The following is a 19,602-nucleotide window of genomic DNA, read 5'->3' on the forward strand; positions in this document are numbered from 1 at the left end:
AAGGATATATTTGGGTGTTTCCAGACATAATATACACCCTGTATATATACTACGTTTATAAGTCCATAACGTCAATAAAAATATTTAGATACTTTTAAATTAACATATAAAGTTTGCACAATGTAACGAAAATCTCTAACAAATTCTTTAAAAACAAATAATCTAGTAGTTTGATAAACTCACGCGGTGAGCAGCAGGAAGTTAGGCACGGAGTAGAAAACAAGTCACTACATGAAACCTCTGAGGCATCTGGCGCCGTAAGCAAGTCGCGACATGAAAACCTCCCTACCTGACCTACCTTTGTTTGTGCTTCAAGTGAATTTAGTTTCTTTTACTGTGCGATCGGTTAGTTCTGAAAGTTGTGTGTTCTGTGTATTGGCGGTGAAATGGCTGTTTCAAACAAACTATTAACAAGACAGTCGCACCGGTGTCCTATTTTCGGTTTATCCAAAGGCCTCAATGGGGTAAGTCTTCCTACATATGAGGATGTTTTGTTGTGCTGTTTCGAAGAAAGTTACCAGTTGTCAGTAAAATCAGAAACAAAGAAAAACATTTCTTTTTCTCTCATTGCGGAGAATGTTGCTTTTCAGATTGAAGCTATTTATGTCAAAGCCTCAATTCCAATTGTATCTCACACACGAGTTGTCCAAATGATTCGGTCTTACCACGATTCATATTACAACTTGAGAAAATCATATAATAGGGATCATAAAAAAGACTCGTTTCAGAAGAAAGTAGAGAAATTTGTTACAGAATCCAAATCAAAACTTTTTGACATTGCCGCTTGTAAATGTCAAATGATTTACACTTGTTAATGTGGGAAAAAGACAAGTTCCTGTGACTGCCCCATTATAATGGAGTGCAATTGTGATAAACAGAAAAAGATACCTGTCATAGAGAGAAAGTTCTTGCATGATCAGCGAACTAATAGGAAGACATGCATTGGGGGTGTAGATTAAGGTAGTGACAAATCAACTCTTGAAGAAAGAAGAAAGGAAACAAGCAGAGAGCCTGCGGGAAAACTTGAATTATGGTTTTTGAAAAGGAAGCCAAGGAAATAGGAAGATCTTCGCAAGAAAATCCGACTGAACCTAATCCACCGACAACTCCCTCCAATACATCTCAAATGAGACTCAGTCTTCAATCAACTGCTTTAGTTAGTGACAGATTTGGCATATCTGACAGAGCAACGGCAGCAATAGCATCGTGTGTGCTATTTGATCTTGGAATGGTATCAGAGTCAGATACTTCACTAGTAATTGACAAAAATAAAATTCGAAGAGAAAAACAAAAGGCAAGACAGGCTATTAAAGAAAAGACCTCGAAAATACAGAAACAAAGGGAATCTACTTTTATGGGAGAAAAGACAATACTTTTTTCCAGGATAAACTTGGAAATAAAATGTACCGTAGGGTCAAGAAAGAAGAACACATAAGTATTGTACGAGAACCAGGAGGCCAATACATAGGTCATGTAAGCCCAGACAGCTCAACTGGACAAGGGATTGCAGAAAGCATTCTCAAGTACCTTGAAGATAATTCCTTTGATTTAGATGAGGTAGAAGCTGTTGGTTGTGATGGAACAACAACCAATACTGGTTGGAAAAACGGAGTAGTGTAATTCGAAATATCGAAGCGAAAAATTAATCGTCCACTCCAGTGGTTTATCTGTTTACTTAACTTTAATGAACTACCGTATAGGCACTTATTTCAGTTCTTGGATGGAGAATCTACAGGACCTTCAACTTTCAGTGGAGTTATTGGCAAACGTCTTCCCGATTGCAACAAAATGCCTGTTGTGGAGTTTGAAAAAGTAGAATCTGAAATCGTAGATACTGACACAAAAGATCTAAACAAAGATCAGCAGTACCTTCTCGATATCGTCAGAACCATCCAAACGGGCAATTGTACTCCAGATATGGCTAATAGAGATCCAGGGCCTCTAAGTCATTCCCGTTGGTTGACTTGTGCTAAATAGGGTGTTACGTTTGTACATTTCAGATAGTAATCCTTCAAATGAACTGAAGATTCTTGTTCAATACATAATGAAGACCTATGCACCAGTCTGGTTCGACATAAAACGCTACCATTCCGTGAAGTATGGACCAAAACATGTGTTTAAAGTAATCGAAACTACCAGAGATTTGTCAGCTGAAATAAAAAAAAATTATCGATCCTGTGATTGAAAGAAACTCCTTATTCTGTCACCAGAAAACATGCTGTTAACAATGATAACTGACGAAAGACTGCATATAAGAGAGTTAGGTTTCAGAAGAGTTTTGAAGGCAAGAAGTGTGGAAAATAACAGCAAATCGGCTGTAAGAATATTTCATACACCCACTCTTAAGTTTGAAGCTAAGGACTACAGTGAGCTCATTGATTGGTCTAAATGCAAAGTTTCTCCTCCTCCTATGATGAGGAAATTAACAACGGAAAACAATATCAACCTATTTGAGGAGCAAAACTTTACCAGAGTTCGAGTTCATGAACTTTCCTTGCCACACGCAAGCCGTGGAAAGATGTGTTAAGTTAGTGACAGAAGCGTCGGACAAAAGTGTGTGGTCAAGATAACAGAGATGGATTTATCAGAACCACATTGTTATCAAGGTCTGTCATGCCAAAATTTGGACATAAATCAGAGTTTAAACCTTCGACGTCATTCTAAGGTATGTAAACTTAGGGAAGCGTAGAACATGTAAATAATGTAAATACATTCAAACACACCCTATTTGGTTGGATGGTTGGGTAGGGTGTGGGTGGAACTCGAGTTGCAGCCACCTCCCCGTGGTAAGTTCTGGGTCATTCCACCAAAACATTGGTGAAAATGGGCGAAGAGCTGCAAATCTGTGATGTTTTACTCTTTGAAGAAAAATTGTTATTTTTCGTACAATTTTCTAATAATTACGATATTTATTGAGAACCTTATATGTTTGTTTAAAGTATATAAATATTTTTATTGGCGTTATGGACTTATAAACGTAATATATATACGGTAGTACAATAAAAAAATCATCATAAGACGGTTTAAAATATTTTTTTTTGAAAATAGCAAAAAAGTACACTTTTACAAAACTTTAAGCTCGTTTGCGCGAACTAAAGATTTTAAATAATATTTTTTTAATTATTTTTTCTCTTAATCAGATCAAGAATACGCAACTTTTGAGCCCTATTAGAACTCGATACTTGAAAATTTAGTTTTTTCAGCCCACCCTAGTGTACACGGTCTCACCGGTCACTTATAAATTACGTCACAAATACAAATGATGGTTTCAACTTTATGAGTGTTATTTAGTGATTAACTTTCTAGTCTTAGGAATTTGTCTCAAATTATAAGTATGTAGAAGAGCTCACACAATATGTGTCCAGATTTATTATAGAAAAAGACTTTTGCACCATGTGTACACAACTGTACATGTATCGGTTTTTTTGGATTATTATATTGTCAATTACTTTTACTGTTTTTAAGCATTGTCATTTCATTGTTCATTTACAGTTTTCAGTTTAAAAATACCTATCAGAATGAACGTTAAACATATTATCAGATAAATGCAGCAAAAAGACATGTATTGGACTCGGAGATCTGTTTGCTTAACAATGCAAATAGAGCGTCTTGTTGAAAGTAACTTTTGTTTAAGTTGTTAACTTCGTCAGAAGCCTGGTAAACCCTGTGCTGAAACACGGCTTCTCGCAGCGTGTACACGTTATACTCGTAGTGTCTATCGTCATCCCATGGGAAACCCATTAAAAGTTGCAAGAAAGTTTTAATAGTTTCATCTCTTAACTCAGTGTGTCTCTTATCAACGTAGATGTTTCCCTGTCCACCCCTCAGACGGGCAGATAAAGATTACAGGTCACATCTTCAGGACAAGTACTGAAAACTAAATATAAAGTATAAACGAGTTCAATATATAAAAATAAATAAATATTAACATAACCATATTAATTTTAGACTTGTACTCATAATAACTTGCAAGAACAACTGTAACTTTTAATAATGTCTGTAACAAGAAAACGTTTCGGAGATGGTTAATTTACCAAAATGGATTCACCTAACCGTTAAATGTTACATTGGTCGAATGGTTAATCAAGGTGACAACAAGACAAACGTGGAATAAATAAATTTGTAAGCAAACAAAAGCATATTGTCTTGAAATTAAACATACAACCTCAGCTCAGCCTTTATGTGGCACGTATTGTTAAATGAACCAAACTTTTTTTATTAATAAATAGTAATCAGAGGAATAACGTTATTTTTATAATTTACATTACATTCATACAAGTTTTTTGTTTTTTTTTTTGTAACATTACCGGTTTCTACAGAGTAGCCGTAATAAAGGAATAAAATGGATTGTTATGAGATTTTGACGATGTACGCTGTATGTATTTAACTATTTTTTGTATTCTCTCATTAAAAAAGAGCAATTCGATTGTATTTTTGTAAAAAAACATTAAAACGACTTCAATTCATTATTACGTAATACTGTAAGCAGAATTACCAAATCTTTTAATGTATTCATTTAAAAAAAACTCTTATGATAGCCACTTAGTCGTTTATAAAATGCATACATACATTCTGTATGAACAAGTAATATTATTCATAAATTCATGTTCTTGTCTAAATTTAAATAAATTCAGTAAATCAAAATTACGATACGTTTCAACTCCATAGTACATTTTCTCTATAGCAAATATAGCGAAGTAGATACGATAAAACCCTAAGTTAAGGTTACACAAGCATGTGTCGGGGTGGGTTTGGGACCAACCACTGTAAAATTGAAGAGCTGTGGTCACTTATTTAAATTGAGTGTAGCGGTTGTACATACGGACAAGTGGTAACTAGGTAATTCTCTATAAGTGTTGACTATTCTAGCTGAGTAGATACAACAGACCCAAAGTTCTCAGTGTAAAACTTCAAAGTAATATTTTTCCATGTCACGAAATGCCATGAAATTCAGCCAGCAGTCAAAAGTTTTTGTAGTCTTATATTAGAAAGATACGAACACTTTATCTCTGGATGTTGATGGAGGAAAGAGAAAAGATTAATTGTCAATACTCTGCAAGAGGAGGACGTCAGTCTGAACGAGAGAATATCACATGTCGGCTGTAATAACTCATTTAATATGCATTAATGTTTAAGCGATTCTTGCGCTTGATTGGTTTGCCGATAGTAATTACTCAGGTGACTGCGGCTGGACGGCAACACTATTAGTATATTAAAAGCAACATTACTTGTGTTTAATTGCTATTTATAAACTGTTTGCAACACTTAAAAGTAAGTGTGAGATGTGTATTGTCGAACCGTCTTCTGTACTACTACCTGTCTATCAAAGTCCTACTTTTGCCATTTTCTCAGGGATATAGAACAACTTAATTTTGACTAATGTTTCACCGTATTAAATCAATAATAACAACACGGGTGTTTTATGATTCATAAACAAATTTATAAGCTTAGTTTTTTTTAATTTTTGAAGGGAATACGATATTTTTCAGATGAAGCAAAATGTGCAATACCCAAGATGTTAAAACCATGTTTTATTTGTGTTCGTTAAACATATTTAAAATAAGTTTTGAATAGTAATACGTATTTAAAATAAATAAAAACATGTATATATTAAATTTGATTTTTGTTTTTGTCTGTTTGAGCTTCGATATTATTTAAACTACTCAACGGATTTTGACACGGTTCACTGTTGGCTTCGTTATGAACTATTATAGTTTTCTTGGTATAATACGTCAATATTTCAATCATAGAAAGTAGAGAAAAGTTTATATTATGAAAAGATTGGTATTTCTGAGACCCAACCCGATAAGAAATAGTTCAATTAAACTTAATTTGTTAAGAGTCTGTTAAAAGTAATCAAAATTTCTTTGAAAATGTTGTGTTGTGGCAGGGCAAACATAGGGGATATAATTTAGCCATCATTTAAAACTTGACGTCTTCCTCCGTATACTAGTGGATACAGTCACGGCTCTCTAACTGAGAGATCACGAGTTAAAATCTCGTCTAATATAACAGGAATATTAGCCAAAGTGATTCAAAACAAGCTGCATGGTCTAGAGCTAAGGCTTTAACGAGATTATAAAATGTGTTATTATTTATAGTTTGAAATCAGAGCTTAACGGCTTGATAGCAACAGACCTTCTTAAATTCGTCTTTTTCTGGAATAGATAGAGGCTACCCCCAAGTTGTCACTAAAATTGCATTAGATCAAACAAATATTATTGAACTGAAAGATCTTTGTAGTGTAAACAGCTGTTTTATTTATATAAAGCCTACGTTTCTAATAGAACTATATTTTTATTAATTTAACTACTACTTTCACTTTTTTACAATTAAAGTGTGGAAAGCTTGATGGTATTACTTCTTAATTCAACTTTATTAGCTATCGCTGTTGAGTGCAGACTAATAAAATATCCAGATAATAACATTAAAAATTCGAGTAGAAATATATTTTTAATTTTACATTTGTGCATAAGATAAGTATGCAATGTTTGTTTATGTTTGTAATGCATTCATAATATACTAAGTTACTATCTATTATTTACTACCAATTTAAAGACTGTTACAAAAGACTTCTTAGTTGTTTCTGACAGAAATAGGGGGATCAGACTTGCTTGTATATCTTCTTTACAGAGCAACAAAACATACTCAATGTTGGCATCAGACATATCTTAGCACGGAAGTAAATAACAATTACCGAAAGTAGACCCTTTATGGCCAAAGAATGCTCCTCAGATCTGTGCATCCACTTTTTTATTGATCGGGTAACCAAGAACACTCAAAATTTGCGTCAGAGATATAATATTTTTTAAAAAGGAAGTGCTCGTATACGTTCAAAGCCTAAGAACTTGCATCAAAAGACGCGTTTGACTGCTAGTTATTTATACATTAGAAACTGCTAATACTAATACGACAGAACAATAATCCTCAGCGATCTTAAGCCTTTTATATACTTAAGGTTAGTAAAAAGTCTAGGTCGTGTAGTACATATAATATATATTTCTATATAATAAAGGTATACTAAATTATAAATAAACAAAGGCTTTCATAGCAGTATTTCTACATTTTGTCGTAATTAAACCTATATTCGTTAACGATTCTTCGCAATAATACGCATGTTTATAAGTACAAAACAGCGTCGAGTTCTTTATTAGTACCATTGGAACGGAAGAGGCTGGAAGTCTCGTAGGACGCATTTCCCTAAAATGTTTCTGAGGTCTGAAGTTTGAGTACGAATCCAGAAGCTGCCAGAATCCTAGAGCAGCCATTACTGGCTTCAGTCAGGCATTCAAAAGCATAGCAGCTAAAAAGCTAGGGGCTGGAACGTAAAAACTTCCATACACACGAGCTTCCAGATTCCATACTAACATTGAGGGTTCTGATTACCATAGTCTAGAAGTATCCATAAGATGAAAGCTTCTAGAGACCAGAACCTCTAAAACACTGAAGTTTGTCATAAGTCAAGGTATAAAATGAAATGCTCCTGAAGGTAGCCAAGAGTCTCTCAGAAGCTGGGAGCTCCTAGCGCTCTGACTAGACGAAAGCAACTCTAGAATCTGGAATATTGAAATAGTATATCAAAAAACTGAGTAACCATCGTAACATTCTGAGCCCTATTGGCGTTAGCATTAAAAAGGTTTACGTTGTCTAAAAATATGATGTTCTGTTGTTCAGTCAAAGCCAGTGTCCGATATTTTAAGGCACCAATTCCATTAAAATCCACCTTTTTTATACATTATATGAGTTATATCAACTTATTTTGGAATTTCATAAATATTAGCGAAAAATAATCGTAATATAAGTTTTAGTATATTACATTCGTCGGTATATGTGCAATTAAACCAAATATTTCTTGGTTAGTTTTATAAAGTTGATTTATTAATAAATTTGTGTAAAGTTAAAACCAGGATATTTGAAATTTAGGCATATATATGCCTAAATATAAACCACAACTAACTAACTAACTAAGTATATAGTTAAGGCAACAATTTTACAATATATATTACGGATTATATTTTCATTATATTGATATTGCTAAATACACTGTTGATCCTGAAACTATTGAGAACATGCCAAGGGCGTGAGAAGATCTCATATTAGAGACAAGATCAAGTGGGCGGGGAAACAGTGTGAGAGCTTGAGATATTAGTGGGGTAACATTGGAATACTTTCGTTATAAACTCTGCCACACAACGTAGTTACAAGAGCGTGCCAGGGGCGTGAGTAGATCACATATAAGAGACAAGACCAAGTGAACGGGTAAAGGGTGTGGGAGCTTGAGATATTAGTGGGGGTAACATTGGAATACTTTCGTTATAAACTCTGCCACACAACGTAGTTACAAGAGCGTGCCAGGGGCGTGAGTAGATCACATATAAGAGACAAGAGCAAGTGAACGGGTAAAGGGTGTGGGAGCTTGAGATATTAGTGGGGGTAACATTGGAATACTTTCGTTATAAACTCTGCCACACAACGTAGTTACAAGAGCGTGCCAGGGGCGTGAGTAGATCACATATAAGAGACAAGACCAAGTGAACGGGTAAAGGGTGTGAGAGCTTGAGATATTAGTGGGGGGTAACATTGGAATACTTTCGTTATAAACATTGCTACACACCGTAGTTACAAGAGCGTGCCAGGGACGTGAGTAGATCACATATAAGAGACAAGACCAAGTGAACGGGTAAAGGGTGTGGGAGCTTGAGATATTAGTGGGGGTAACATTGGAATACTTTCGTTATAAACTCTGCCACACAACGTAGTTACAAGAGAGTGCCAGGGGCGTGAGTAGATCACATATAAGAGACAAGACCAAGTGAACGGGTAAAGGGTGTGGGAGCTTGAGATATTAGTGGGGGTAACATTGGAATACTTTCGTTATAATCTCTGCCACACAACGTAGTTACAAGAGCGTGCCAGGGGCGTGAGTAGATCACATATAAGAGCCAAGACCAAGTGAACGGGTAAAGGGTGTGGGAGCTTGAGATATTAGTGGGGGTAACATTGGAATACTATCGTTATAAACTCTGCCACACAACGTAGTTACAAGAGCGTGCCAGGGGCGTGAGTAGATCACATATAAGAGACAAGACCAAGTGGGCGGGTAAAGGGTGTAGGAGCTTGAGATATTAGTGGGGGTAACACTGGAATACTTTCGTTATAAACTCTGCCACACAACGTAGTTACAAGAGCGTGCCAGGGGCGTGAGTAGATCACATATAAGAGACAAGACCAAGTGAACGGGTAAAGGGTGTGGGAGCTTGAGATATTAGCGGGGGTAACATTGGAATACTTTCGTTATAAACTCTGCCACACAACGTAGTTACAAGAGCGTGCCAGGGGCGTGAGTAGATCACATATAAGAGACAAGACCAAGTGAACGGGTAAAGGGTGTGGGAGCTTGAGATATTAGTGGGGGTAACATTGGAATACTTTCGTTATAATCTCTGCCACACAACGTAGTTACAAGAGCGTGCCAGGGGCGTGAGTAGATCACATATAAGAGACAAGACCAAGTGAAGGGGTAAAGGGTGTGGGAGCTTGAGATATTAGTGGGGGTAACATTGGAATACTGTCGTTATAAACTCTGCCACACAACGTAGTTACAAGAGCGTGCCAGGGGCGTTAGTAGATCACATATAAGAGACAAGACCAAGTGGGCGGGTAAAGGGTGTAGGAGCTTGAGATATTAGGGGGGGGAAACATTGGAATACTGTCGTTATAAACATTGCTACACATCGTAGTTACAAGAGCGTGCCAGGGGCGTGAGTAGATCACATATAAGAGACAAGACCAAGTGGGCGGATAAAGGGTGTGGGAGCTTGAGATATTAGGGGGAGGGGTAAAATTGGAATACTGTCGTTATAAACATTGCTACACATTGTAGTTACAAGAGCGTGCCAGGGGCGTGAGTAGATCACATATAAGAGACAAGACCAAGTGGGCGGGTAAAGGGTGTGGGAGCTTGAGATATTAGGGGGGGGGTAACATTGGAATACTGTCGTTATAAACTTTGTCACACAACGTATTTACAAGAGCGCTTTAAGGAAGAGTGGCTGTCTTTTAATTTAGTTTTTATCTTCGAAATTTTACTATTTTTTAGAAAAGAAACGCAAAGTGGTTAGGAATAAGATATGTACATAATTTCCTTTTCATGATTGTTCAAGATTTTATTTTGTTTCAGTAATTAATACATTGTATGTAGGTTAGACTACGACAAGAAAATTCGAGGTAGTACCTTACTTAACCGAGTAGGCTGTTTTATAAATACTCATATTTGCTTGATGTTTATATAAAATAATAATAAGTATGTAAAGTTAATAATATATTATGGAGTTAAATGAGTTAAATTCATCGGAATCTGGATCGAAAGTGTCAAAACTTGAAGCGTGATATTGTTTTTGTTTCCTATTTAATCCCAAGTATCAGTTTATTATCTATAAAAGTAGGCAAAATATAAGAAACAAATATACAATAATAAACCTTTTTAATATCTTTTGATAAATTTTATTTTGTTCGAAGTACATTTACTACATAAGGTACTTGAAGGTTAAGGTACATGAAGTTAACACAATTTGGAAATTTTATTATTACAAATATTCAGACTGTCTTTCTACAAATTACATTTTTGTAAGATTAATTTGTATTCTAATATTAGATACATGAACAAGAGAATAGATGCAAGTTCTCAAAATGTTGGATTTTTTTGTTTTAATCACGAAAGATGACAAATATCGTTAAATAATGTTATGCATTGTAAAAATCATTGTTAGTAATGAATATTAAAATATCACTTGTAGGCATCGAAGATATTAAAGAATAACAGAGTAAAAAACGTGGGCTCCATTGCCTTATTTACCCACAGTACAATCACTAACTAACGCTCATTCCCAAGATAATATTTATACAGTTGATGCTGCAGATAATATTTAAAGTTGGCTTAACTCAGCAGATTGTGAATGATTATCGTTCGATACTTCGATGAACATACCAATTATTATTCACTAACGAGAATTGTCATAAACTCTATTGCAAAAATAAATGTATGACAGGGACATTTATAATTATATGATAAATACGTATAACTGGTAGTCAAAATCAACAGCTGACGATTTAGTTAAAGCAGACTGTAAACTCATCAGTAATTTACAAAGGTAGCATTCGCTACTCAACGAATGTTTTTTGTAGCGCAGATAACGAAGTGTTCACGGTCTTTGTCACAAATCCACAACACCAATTTTATCCTAAATGTATTTTTTTAACGAAAGAAAGAAATTATGAACTAAAGGAAATTTTAAATAGATATTCCTCTAAGAATATAGAATTAAGGTTTGGTACAGTTTTATTTTTATGAACACCGAATATGTTTCATTCTTTACTTATTCTGAATATAAAAGGAGAAATAAACTAGCGAAATTACAGTAATGTATTTAGGTTATAACAAAACACGAGCTTCGTAAAAGGTTGTTCATCGGAAGTTTGAGCACATTATTTCAAGATATTGTAAAATGAATACTAACGTATAACAATACCATTACAGAGTACGAGCCATAATGATAAACTAACAATAACCAGTCAGCTATAACTGTAATAATACTCGAATAGCAGTGCACGTTTCTTGCAGTACTTTATTGCTTGTTGATATTGCAGTTTCGATTAATGTATCTACCCTACTTTATGTTATACCACACTTGTCGTATCATATCTGTTTGAAAACCATTTTCTATCAATATGAATTATAACTATGTTGGTGTCAACATCAAGAAGTCAATATTTTAAAAGCTGAAAATTAGTATCTGCTATTTATTACTTGTTATTAGAGTTTTATCACAAATGTCTCTAAAGCTTGGGAAGATGAATAAGTTTACGTTAGATAACGTGTCACTAATTCTCTGTATTTTGAAATTTGAGAGTCAGGATTAGAATTTCTCACACCAATGATAAGTAGCGATCAAACGTTCTTGGAATATTTCCATTACTCATTTACATTTACAAATTAGTAGATGAACAAATCAGGAGAAGTTAAAAGTCACTATTTTTACTGTGTATACTTTCGAGTTTTTCGATACCTGAGGAAGTAAATGCGACATTTCGTTAAACGTTTTGTTATCTACGACAAATAGATTGATAATGTATGTTACAACAGGTGGTTTGAAGTTTATTGTTCAGTAGGTGGTTGGTAGACGAATGCAAACGTATTGTGACCTGTATTAATAACATAATGCTTTGGTATGACTTGTTTATTTTAACCTAGTTTGTAATTATGTATTAGGTTTGTTATTTATCAGAAGAAGTGATAAGTTTGCAAATCTCTGAAAGTAGTCTTACTGATTTTTTGTTCCACTGAACCATGGAAAGTCTGCATAACTCTTTAGCAACTGGCATGCATATTTAGTCACCATCTACCTTACTTATTTGGTGCAATGACTCAGTTAATGTATTAGTAAAAGTCAGTAATGCAATAAACAATTCCATTCTGTTACACAAATTAAAAGTAAATTTAATCATCAGCAGATTATACGTAGAATAGGGGATGTTAGGTATATTAGTAGCTTGCATTTCAACTGTGTAATATTTATTAAATAAAATATAATATAACTACAAAATCATTACTAAAGCAATACCCATATTCAGTATTTAAAAGACATTTCACCGCTCGGGGATGTTAATCTCATCTATTGGCAGTTTCTGGGAAATAAGACCGATTGCTGCAGGACAGACAGTGCTTGTAGCTCACAGGGAGCTTGTGTGCTGTAGGGCTGGTGAGGAAGACCGACTCCTCGAATTTGCTTGCAGAGAATAATTCAATAAAGTGCGTAGTTAAGTGGGATGGGTAGTTAATTTGGCTCAGTGATGTTGTCTAGGGTGGGTAGTCCAACAGTGGACTACGTCTCTGCAGTGTCCAGGGTGAGGGGAAAATCTTGTCCTTGATAATGGTTCTACTCAGACTGTTCAGCTGCTGAGTAGAGCCAACGAGAGAACTGAGTAGAGCCGTGGAAAGAGGTTTCACCGTGTTCCTGACGTACCGTGGCGGTCCACTCAGGAAATGCTGTTTGAAGTTTCGAAAGGTAAGCCAGACGCGGTTTAGGTAAGGACTGAACAAATAAGGGCCCTATTTACCAGTAGCTTAGTCTTCTCCAGAAGGGAAGAGAGGTCGGCTTAAGCAGCGAGGAGAGACTGAGGTTTAAAGATATTCCCACGTATTTGGTTTTAGTAGTCCACCGTACCTTTTCGTCTTGGAGGTGAAAGACTTGTATGTCATTGTATGTTTGACCTTGAAAAGGAGTGCCACGCGCTACATGCGGTAGAAGACACAAAACATTTTAACCTGAGTTAAAACATGGCAGTTATCAAAACATGCATATATTTATTAAATGTAAAACATAGTTTAAAAAATAATTCTTATATTTTTGAAAAATTTCTTCCCGTAAACAATTTAATATAATTTTTTTCATTTTGTCTGTCCTATTTAGGCATATTCAGTGACAAGATTTACTCTGCAAAACTCAGCAGCTTGAATTGAGTCATTATTTACTATATAATTCATTATAAATGTTGAATAAGGTTTTTTCTAATGGAAGTTGTTCCTTTAAAATACAAAGTGGTCAAGTTTTAAACTTGTATAAAGGCAGCTAATTTCCAATACATGCCAGAATTTTGTAGGAACTGGTTCTCAAATATAAAAAAAGAATGCATTCATGGGAAAATTATAAAACTAAAAAACTGACAATTCGAAAACTTTAACGTAACTAATTAACGCTTACAGTGAGACTTTGCCCTTATTACACGTCAGAAGAATCCTCGTACCGGCGGCCGCTTTATTTAACAGCTGTTGAGCAGGAAAACAAAAGCGCAATTTTTATCTGGTTCTCTATGAGCATTGCATACTTATTTTTCCCTAGTATTGAACGAAGCCACCTATAGAGATCGTTTCTTAACCAGGACTTAGTCAAAATGGTATTATTTTGCATAATAGTAATAAGTTTTAAACTGCATCAATAACTGTTGTCACGAAACATACAACCCGCCAGGGTCGGCCCCAGGTACTAGATAACTATAATACTCTTTTGTAAAATAAACAATCTGGATTGTAAAATGAACAATGACGAATACTTTTTTATATCAATAAGCCTTTTGATTCAGCCACAAACGACTTGTCAAATATTCTATCAATCAGCTGACTGTATTTCTTGTGACAATTGTACAGATAGATTACTGCCCCCAACGCTGTACATCCCTGCCAGCACAATAGTAACCATCATGCAGAGTGAAACTCCTTCCGTGTTCTAACAGTAGCTACATTTTCCATACAATAATTTGTATTTATTAATATTTAAGCTAATTTAGTCTGTTATAATATCAAAATTTTCTTTTTTATAAATGTAATGTAATGCATTAATTTTTGTGTTATGTACGGCTGAATCCATAACAAAGCTATTTTTGTCTTCATCAAAATTCACTTCATAGCGCTATATATATTGTATTCTGTTCAATTGCGAACGACACACCTCACAAAATTGGGGTTAGGACTATATTCGACACCAGGGTGGCAGGGTGAAACTGACACCAGACCGCCCCTAACTAAACCAATCAGCGGGCAGTGCTGTTGGATACAGGCTGAGAAATAACCGCTTTTTTGTTTCTATGTTTCTGTCGCTTGTGTCGGTGACTGTGGATCGTACAACCGTACCATACTAACTCTGTATTTATCATCCATTCCGTATAAATAAGTGAACAAAAAACAATACATTTATCGATTTGTGAAAGAAAATGTTGTAACACAAACATGGTTTTATTTTGCTATATCGTTTGGAATTAATTTATAATTAATTATAGACCAGAAGAATGATCGCTTATAAATATGATAAAATAATTGAAGCCGAATATACTACCTATTACATATTTTAAATTATTTATATTTTATTTTATGTATAAGGTAAGCTTCATATTTAGAATTATAGAAAGGGAGACTAATTCAGCAAAATTCGGTAAAATGTTTTTAATTTACTTAGATACTAGTTATTAAAGACGTGTTGCTGATCTATAAATAGGTGTTATAAGTGGCCTTATAAAGTAAAGTGTATGTATATTTGGCACAGTAAATAAACAATAAATGCGATTCGTTAAAACTTATCAATATTACATTACACACAGATTATCGAAGAGGAACTTGACCTAAATATCAGAACAAAGTTTGTGATATTTTGGAGAATCACACAAAATGTTTTTAAAAAAGCAAAAACATGTAGTGCTTAAATCAAAATAACCTAAAAAAAAACCGCTGTTATTTTTCTATTTTTCTTGTTAGACGCGCGAGAGCATATACGTAACACAGAGGCTTGGCTGTTCCCAAGTACAGCAACTTTTTTCATGATCTCACAAAAAAGCTGTGATGTAACTTCTACTAAACTTGGACTTACGTTAGCCTCAACTGTAAAGTTAATCATAATTTAAAAAAACTACAGTAAAAGGCGAAGGTATTTGAAATACACATTCAACGGTTTGTGTTTTATTGAAATGTACAAAATATTTACAATATCTCTGGTATGTGGAGGGGGATTCAGAATACCTATCTACGGCACTGGTTTGAAGAATGTTATGGAATAATCGGGAACAAAAACGTTGCGCAGCTCATACACAAGAGCTATTTAATGAACGTGTGTTTGCTGCCAAAGTTATATTGAATTGTAAATTGAGTAGACCAGTGCCGTTGTGAAGATACCGCAGCTCACACGCAAGAGCTCTTTAATGAACATGTGTTTGCTGCCAAAGTTAGATTTAATTGTAAATTGAGTAGACCAGTGCCGTTGTGAAGAGACCGCAGCTCACACGCAAGAGCTCTTTAATGAACATGTGTTTGCTGCCAAAGTTAGATTTAATTGTAAATTAAGTAGACCAGTGCCGTTGTGAAGAGACCGCAGCTCATACGCAAGAGCTATTTAATGAACATGTGTTTGCTGCCAAAGTTAGATTTAATTGTAAAATGAGTGTATTAGTGTCATTGTGAAGAGGCCGCAGCTCATACAAGAGCTATTTAATGAACATGTGTTTGCTGCCAAAGTTAAATTTAATTGTAAAATGAGTGTATTAGTGCCATTGTGAAGAGGCCGCAGCTCATACAAGAGCTATTTAATGAACATGTGTTTGCTGCCAAAGTTAGATTTAATTGTAAAATGAGTGTATTAGTGTCATTGTGAAGAGGCCGCAGCTCATACGCAAGAGCTATTTAATGAACATGTGTTTGCTGCCAAAGTTAGATTTAATTGTAAAATGAGTGTATTAGTGTCATTGTGAAGAGGCCGCAGCTCATACGCAAGAGCTATTTAATGAACATGTGTTTGCTGCCAAAGTTAGATTTAATTGTAAAATGAGTGTATTAGTGTCATTGTGAAGAGGCCGCAGCTCATACGCAAGAGCTATTTAATGAACATGTGTTTGCTGCCAAAGTTAGATTTTAATTGTAAAATGAGTGTATTAGTGCCATTGTGAAGAGGCCGCAGCTCATACAAGAGCTATTTAATGAACATGTGTTTGCTGCCAAAGTTAAATTTAATTGTAAAATGAGTGTATTAGTGCCATTGTGAAGAGGCCGCAGCTCATACAAGAGCTATTTAATGAACATGTGTTTGCTGCCAAAGTTAGATTTAATTGTAAAATGAGTGTATTAGTGTCATTGTGAAGAGGCCGCAGCTCATACGCAAGAGCTATTTAATGAACATGTGTTTGCTGCCAAAGATTTAATGGTAAAATGAGTGTATTAGTGTCATTGTGAAGAGGCCGCAGCTCATACGAAAGAGCTATTTAATGAACGTGTGTTTGCTGCCAAAGTTAGATTTAATTGTAAAAATGAGTGTATTAGTGTCATTGTGAAGAGGCCGCAGCTCATACGCAAGAGTTATTTAATGAACGTGTGTTTGCTGCCAAAGTTAGATTTAATTATAAAATGAGTGTTAGTGCCATTGTGAAGAGGCCGAAGCTCATACTTAATGAACGTGTGTTTGCTGCCAAAGTTAGTTGAATTGTAAATTGAGTAGATTAGTGCCGTTGTGAAGATACCGCAGCTCACACGCAAGAGCTATTTAATGAACATGTGTTTGCTGCCAAAGTTAGATTTAATTATAAAATGAGTGTTAGTGCCATTGTGAAGAGGCCGAAGCTCATACTTAATGAACGTGTGTTTGCTGCCAAAGTTAGTTGAATTGTAAATTGAGTAGATTAGTGCCGTTGTGAAGAGACCGCAGCTCACCCAGTAGCAGAACATCCACTTGTTGTTTATTTTATCTACATTTCTGTAGAGTGCACTCGATCATATGTGTTCTGACAATATTCGTTTTATTATATTAAAAGTAAAATATATAAGTATTTCTATTTGTGTGCTTAGTTTTGGGAATGGACCAATTGGGTGTTCTCAACAATACCAAATAAAAAATGTTTCAAAATAAAATTAATCACTTGTTCAAGGTAAAGTCCAGGATAAGAAATACTGTAATGATGTAAAACTACGTTTAAAGTATTGTAGAGTAACATGGTGCAGACGAATATAAATTTAATTTTTCTTTTTCTTACTTTAAATAAATATTTATTCTTTATTTTCCGACAATTATAGCAACATACATAGCTAATGTAAACAAAGCATACATACTTCCAAACTCTTTCTCTTTACCCCTCATTTATACAGTGTTATAAATATTAAGTTTTAAGGTATTGGTGTCTTTCATCAGTACTTAATAGCTTTTATTTATTCTTAGAAAACTAATTTATATAACGCTTATTGTTAGCAGTGGAAGGTTTGATACCATAATAGGATTCCGGACATTTGCCATCATTATATGTTACATAAGGTTTAACATCTGTTCGGTTTGGTTGAGATTAGACCACTTTGGGTACTAATATTCAGTTCAGTCTGGTCCGCCGACCGGTTAGGAGCTCGCTTATCACCGCTCAGACGTTCAAGGTCGTAACGTGTGTCGTAAGGTCGTAACGTGTCTGCCGGAATTGGCGTGCTTCTGCTTATTGGATAGTATAAAATAAACGTGTTACTTTAATAATCTATTAAAATGCCTGCTAATTGCAACATTTGTAGCAATGAGTGTAACAGTGACAGTGTTGAAGTAAAGTGTTGTGATAATTGCAAGCAGCTATATCACTGGGATTGCGTTAAGGATAATGTGGAATATAAAAAAACGCGTTCCGCAAAGTAAAGAGTGGCTATGTAATGTGTGCAGAAATTCAGCATCTCAAGCTGGCAGTGTCAACACAGCAGCAACTACATCATCGCTGACTAAGGAATTCCTCATTAATGTAATGGAACAGTTTAAGAAGGACATGTTTGATCTGATGAGGAATTTCAATAAAGAAATCTCGGAAGTAAAAGCATCTCTAGAGTTCCTATCCAATGCTGTAGATACTTCTAATACAACAATGAAGTCTATTCAATCTGAGATGAGTATTATAATGAAGGAGAACAGCGAGTTAAAAAAGAAATGTAACGAACTACAGAGTGATGTCGATGGACTTAAGGAGAAAATCAGGATATTTGAACAATATTCTAGAAGAACAAATATTGAAGTAAGCGGGATACCCGAAATACCAATAGAGGATGTCTCAAAGATTGTTAAGGACCTAGGAGCAGCGATTGGAATGGCGGTGGAAGACAACCAGGTGGCGGCGGCTCATAGAATTCTGTCATTTAAGCGAGACCGCATCCCATCACTGGTGGTCCAGTTTCAGACGAAGATGCTGAGAGATACTTGGATCGCCAAGTTCAGGGACAATAGGAACCTCACTGCAAGAAATATCAGCCCAGCCTATCCTGCCAACAAGGTGTACGTTAATGAGCATTTGTCACCTGACAACAAGTTTTTATTATCTAGTCTGAAAAAAGTGCAAAGAAATAGGTTATAAGTATGTTTGGTGCCGGGACGGGAAGTTTTTTATAAGAAAAGCAGATGGAGAGAGCTGTCGGAAAATAAACTGTCTTAATGACATTGATAAGTTAAAGTGAGTACTCCACCATCTCTCAGGTTAGAAGTTATTGTTATGTTTCGTTTTAAGTAAATATCTTTATCTTACTTTAAATGTTTATTAAAAGTCAATTAAACAGAGTAATATAGTTTAAATAATGGATACTAGCATTCAAAGTTTTGATACATTAAGTAGTAATTTTTTTTCGTCCCAGCAAAACAATCATAATATAAAATTCTTATATGCTAACATTAGAAGCATGAGAAAAAATTTTAATAGCTTACTAGCTGAATTTGGTCAGATTAAAGATAGCATTGATTTCTTAATTTTAAGTGAAGTATGGATTGGAAGTGACGAATGTGACCTGTACAATAAAAAGGGTTATACAATGTATGCTCAATGCAACGATAGATACAGAGCGGGAGGGGTTGTTTGTTTTGTAAAAAAATAGCATAACTGTAACACAAATTGCTAATATAAAAATGTACACTGCTGATGTGTTGTTGTTAAAAGTTAAGACCAAAAAAAAAAATCATATTTCAACTTACTTTGTGTATACAGATTGCATGAATTTACAGAAAATAATTATAATATTGAAATAGGAGAGTTAGTAAAAGTTATAAAAAATAATACTATTATAAT

General features: G+C 34.8%; 1 protein-coding gene across 1 annotated transcript; it reads left to right on the forward strand.

The window, feature by feature from the left end:
• The first annotated feature begins 18,300 nt into the window (after window positions 1-18,300).
• LOC124371809 lies at window positions 18,301-18,900 on the forward strand. Its single transcript, XM_046830163.1, has one exon. It carries the CDS (start codon window positions 18,301-18,303, stop codon window positions 18,898-18,900), a length of 600 nt encoding a protein of 199 aa, XP_046686119.1.
• Window positions 18,901-19,602: the final 702 nt, after the last annotated feature.

The sequence above is a fragment of the Homalodisca vitripennis genome, unplaced genomic scaffold (assembly GCF_021130785.1).
Source record: "Homalodisca vitripennis isolate AUS2020 unplaced genomic scaffold, UT_GWSS_2.1 ScUCBcl_2029;HRSCAF=6381, whole genome shotgun sequence".
NCBI classification, from domain to species: Eukaryota; Metazoa; Arthropoda; class Insecta; order Hemiptera; family Cicadellidae; genus Homalodisca; species Homalodisca vitripennis.

What these genes read in the sequence shown, in the direction of transcription:
- LOC124371809 (XM_046830163.1), top strand. Translation starts at nt 18,301, where the DNA reads ATGGAACAGTTTAAGAAGGACATGTTTGATCTGATGAGGAATTTCAAT.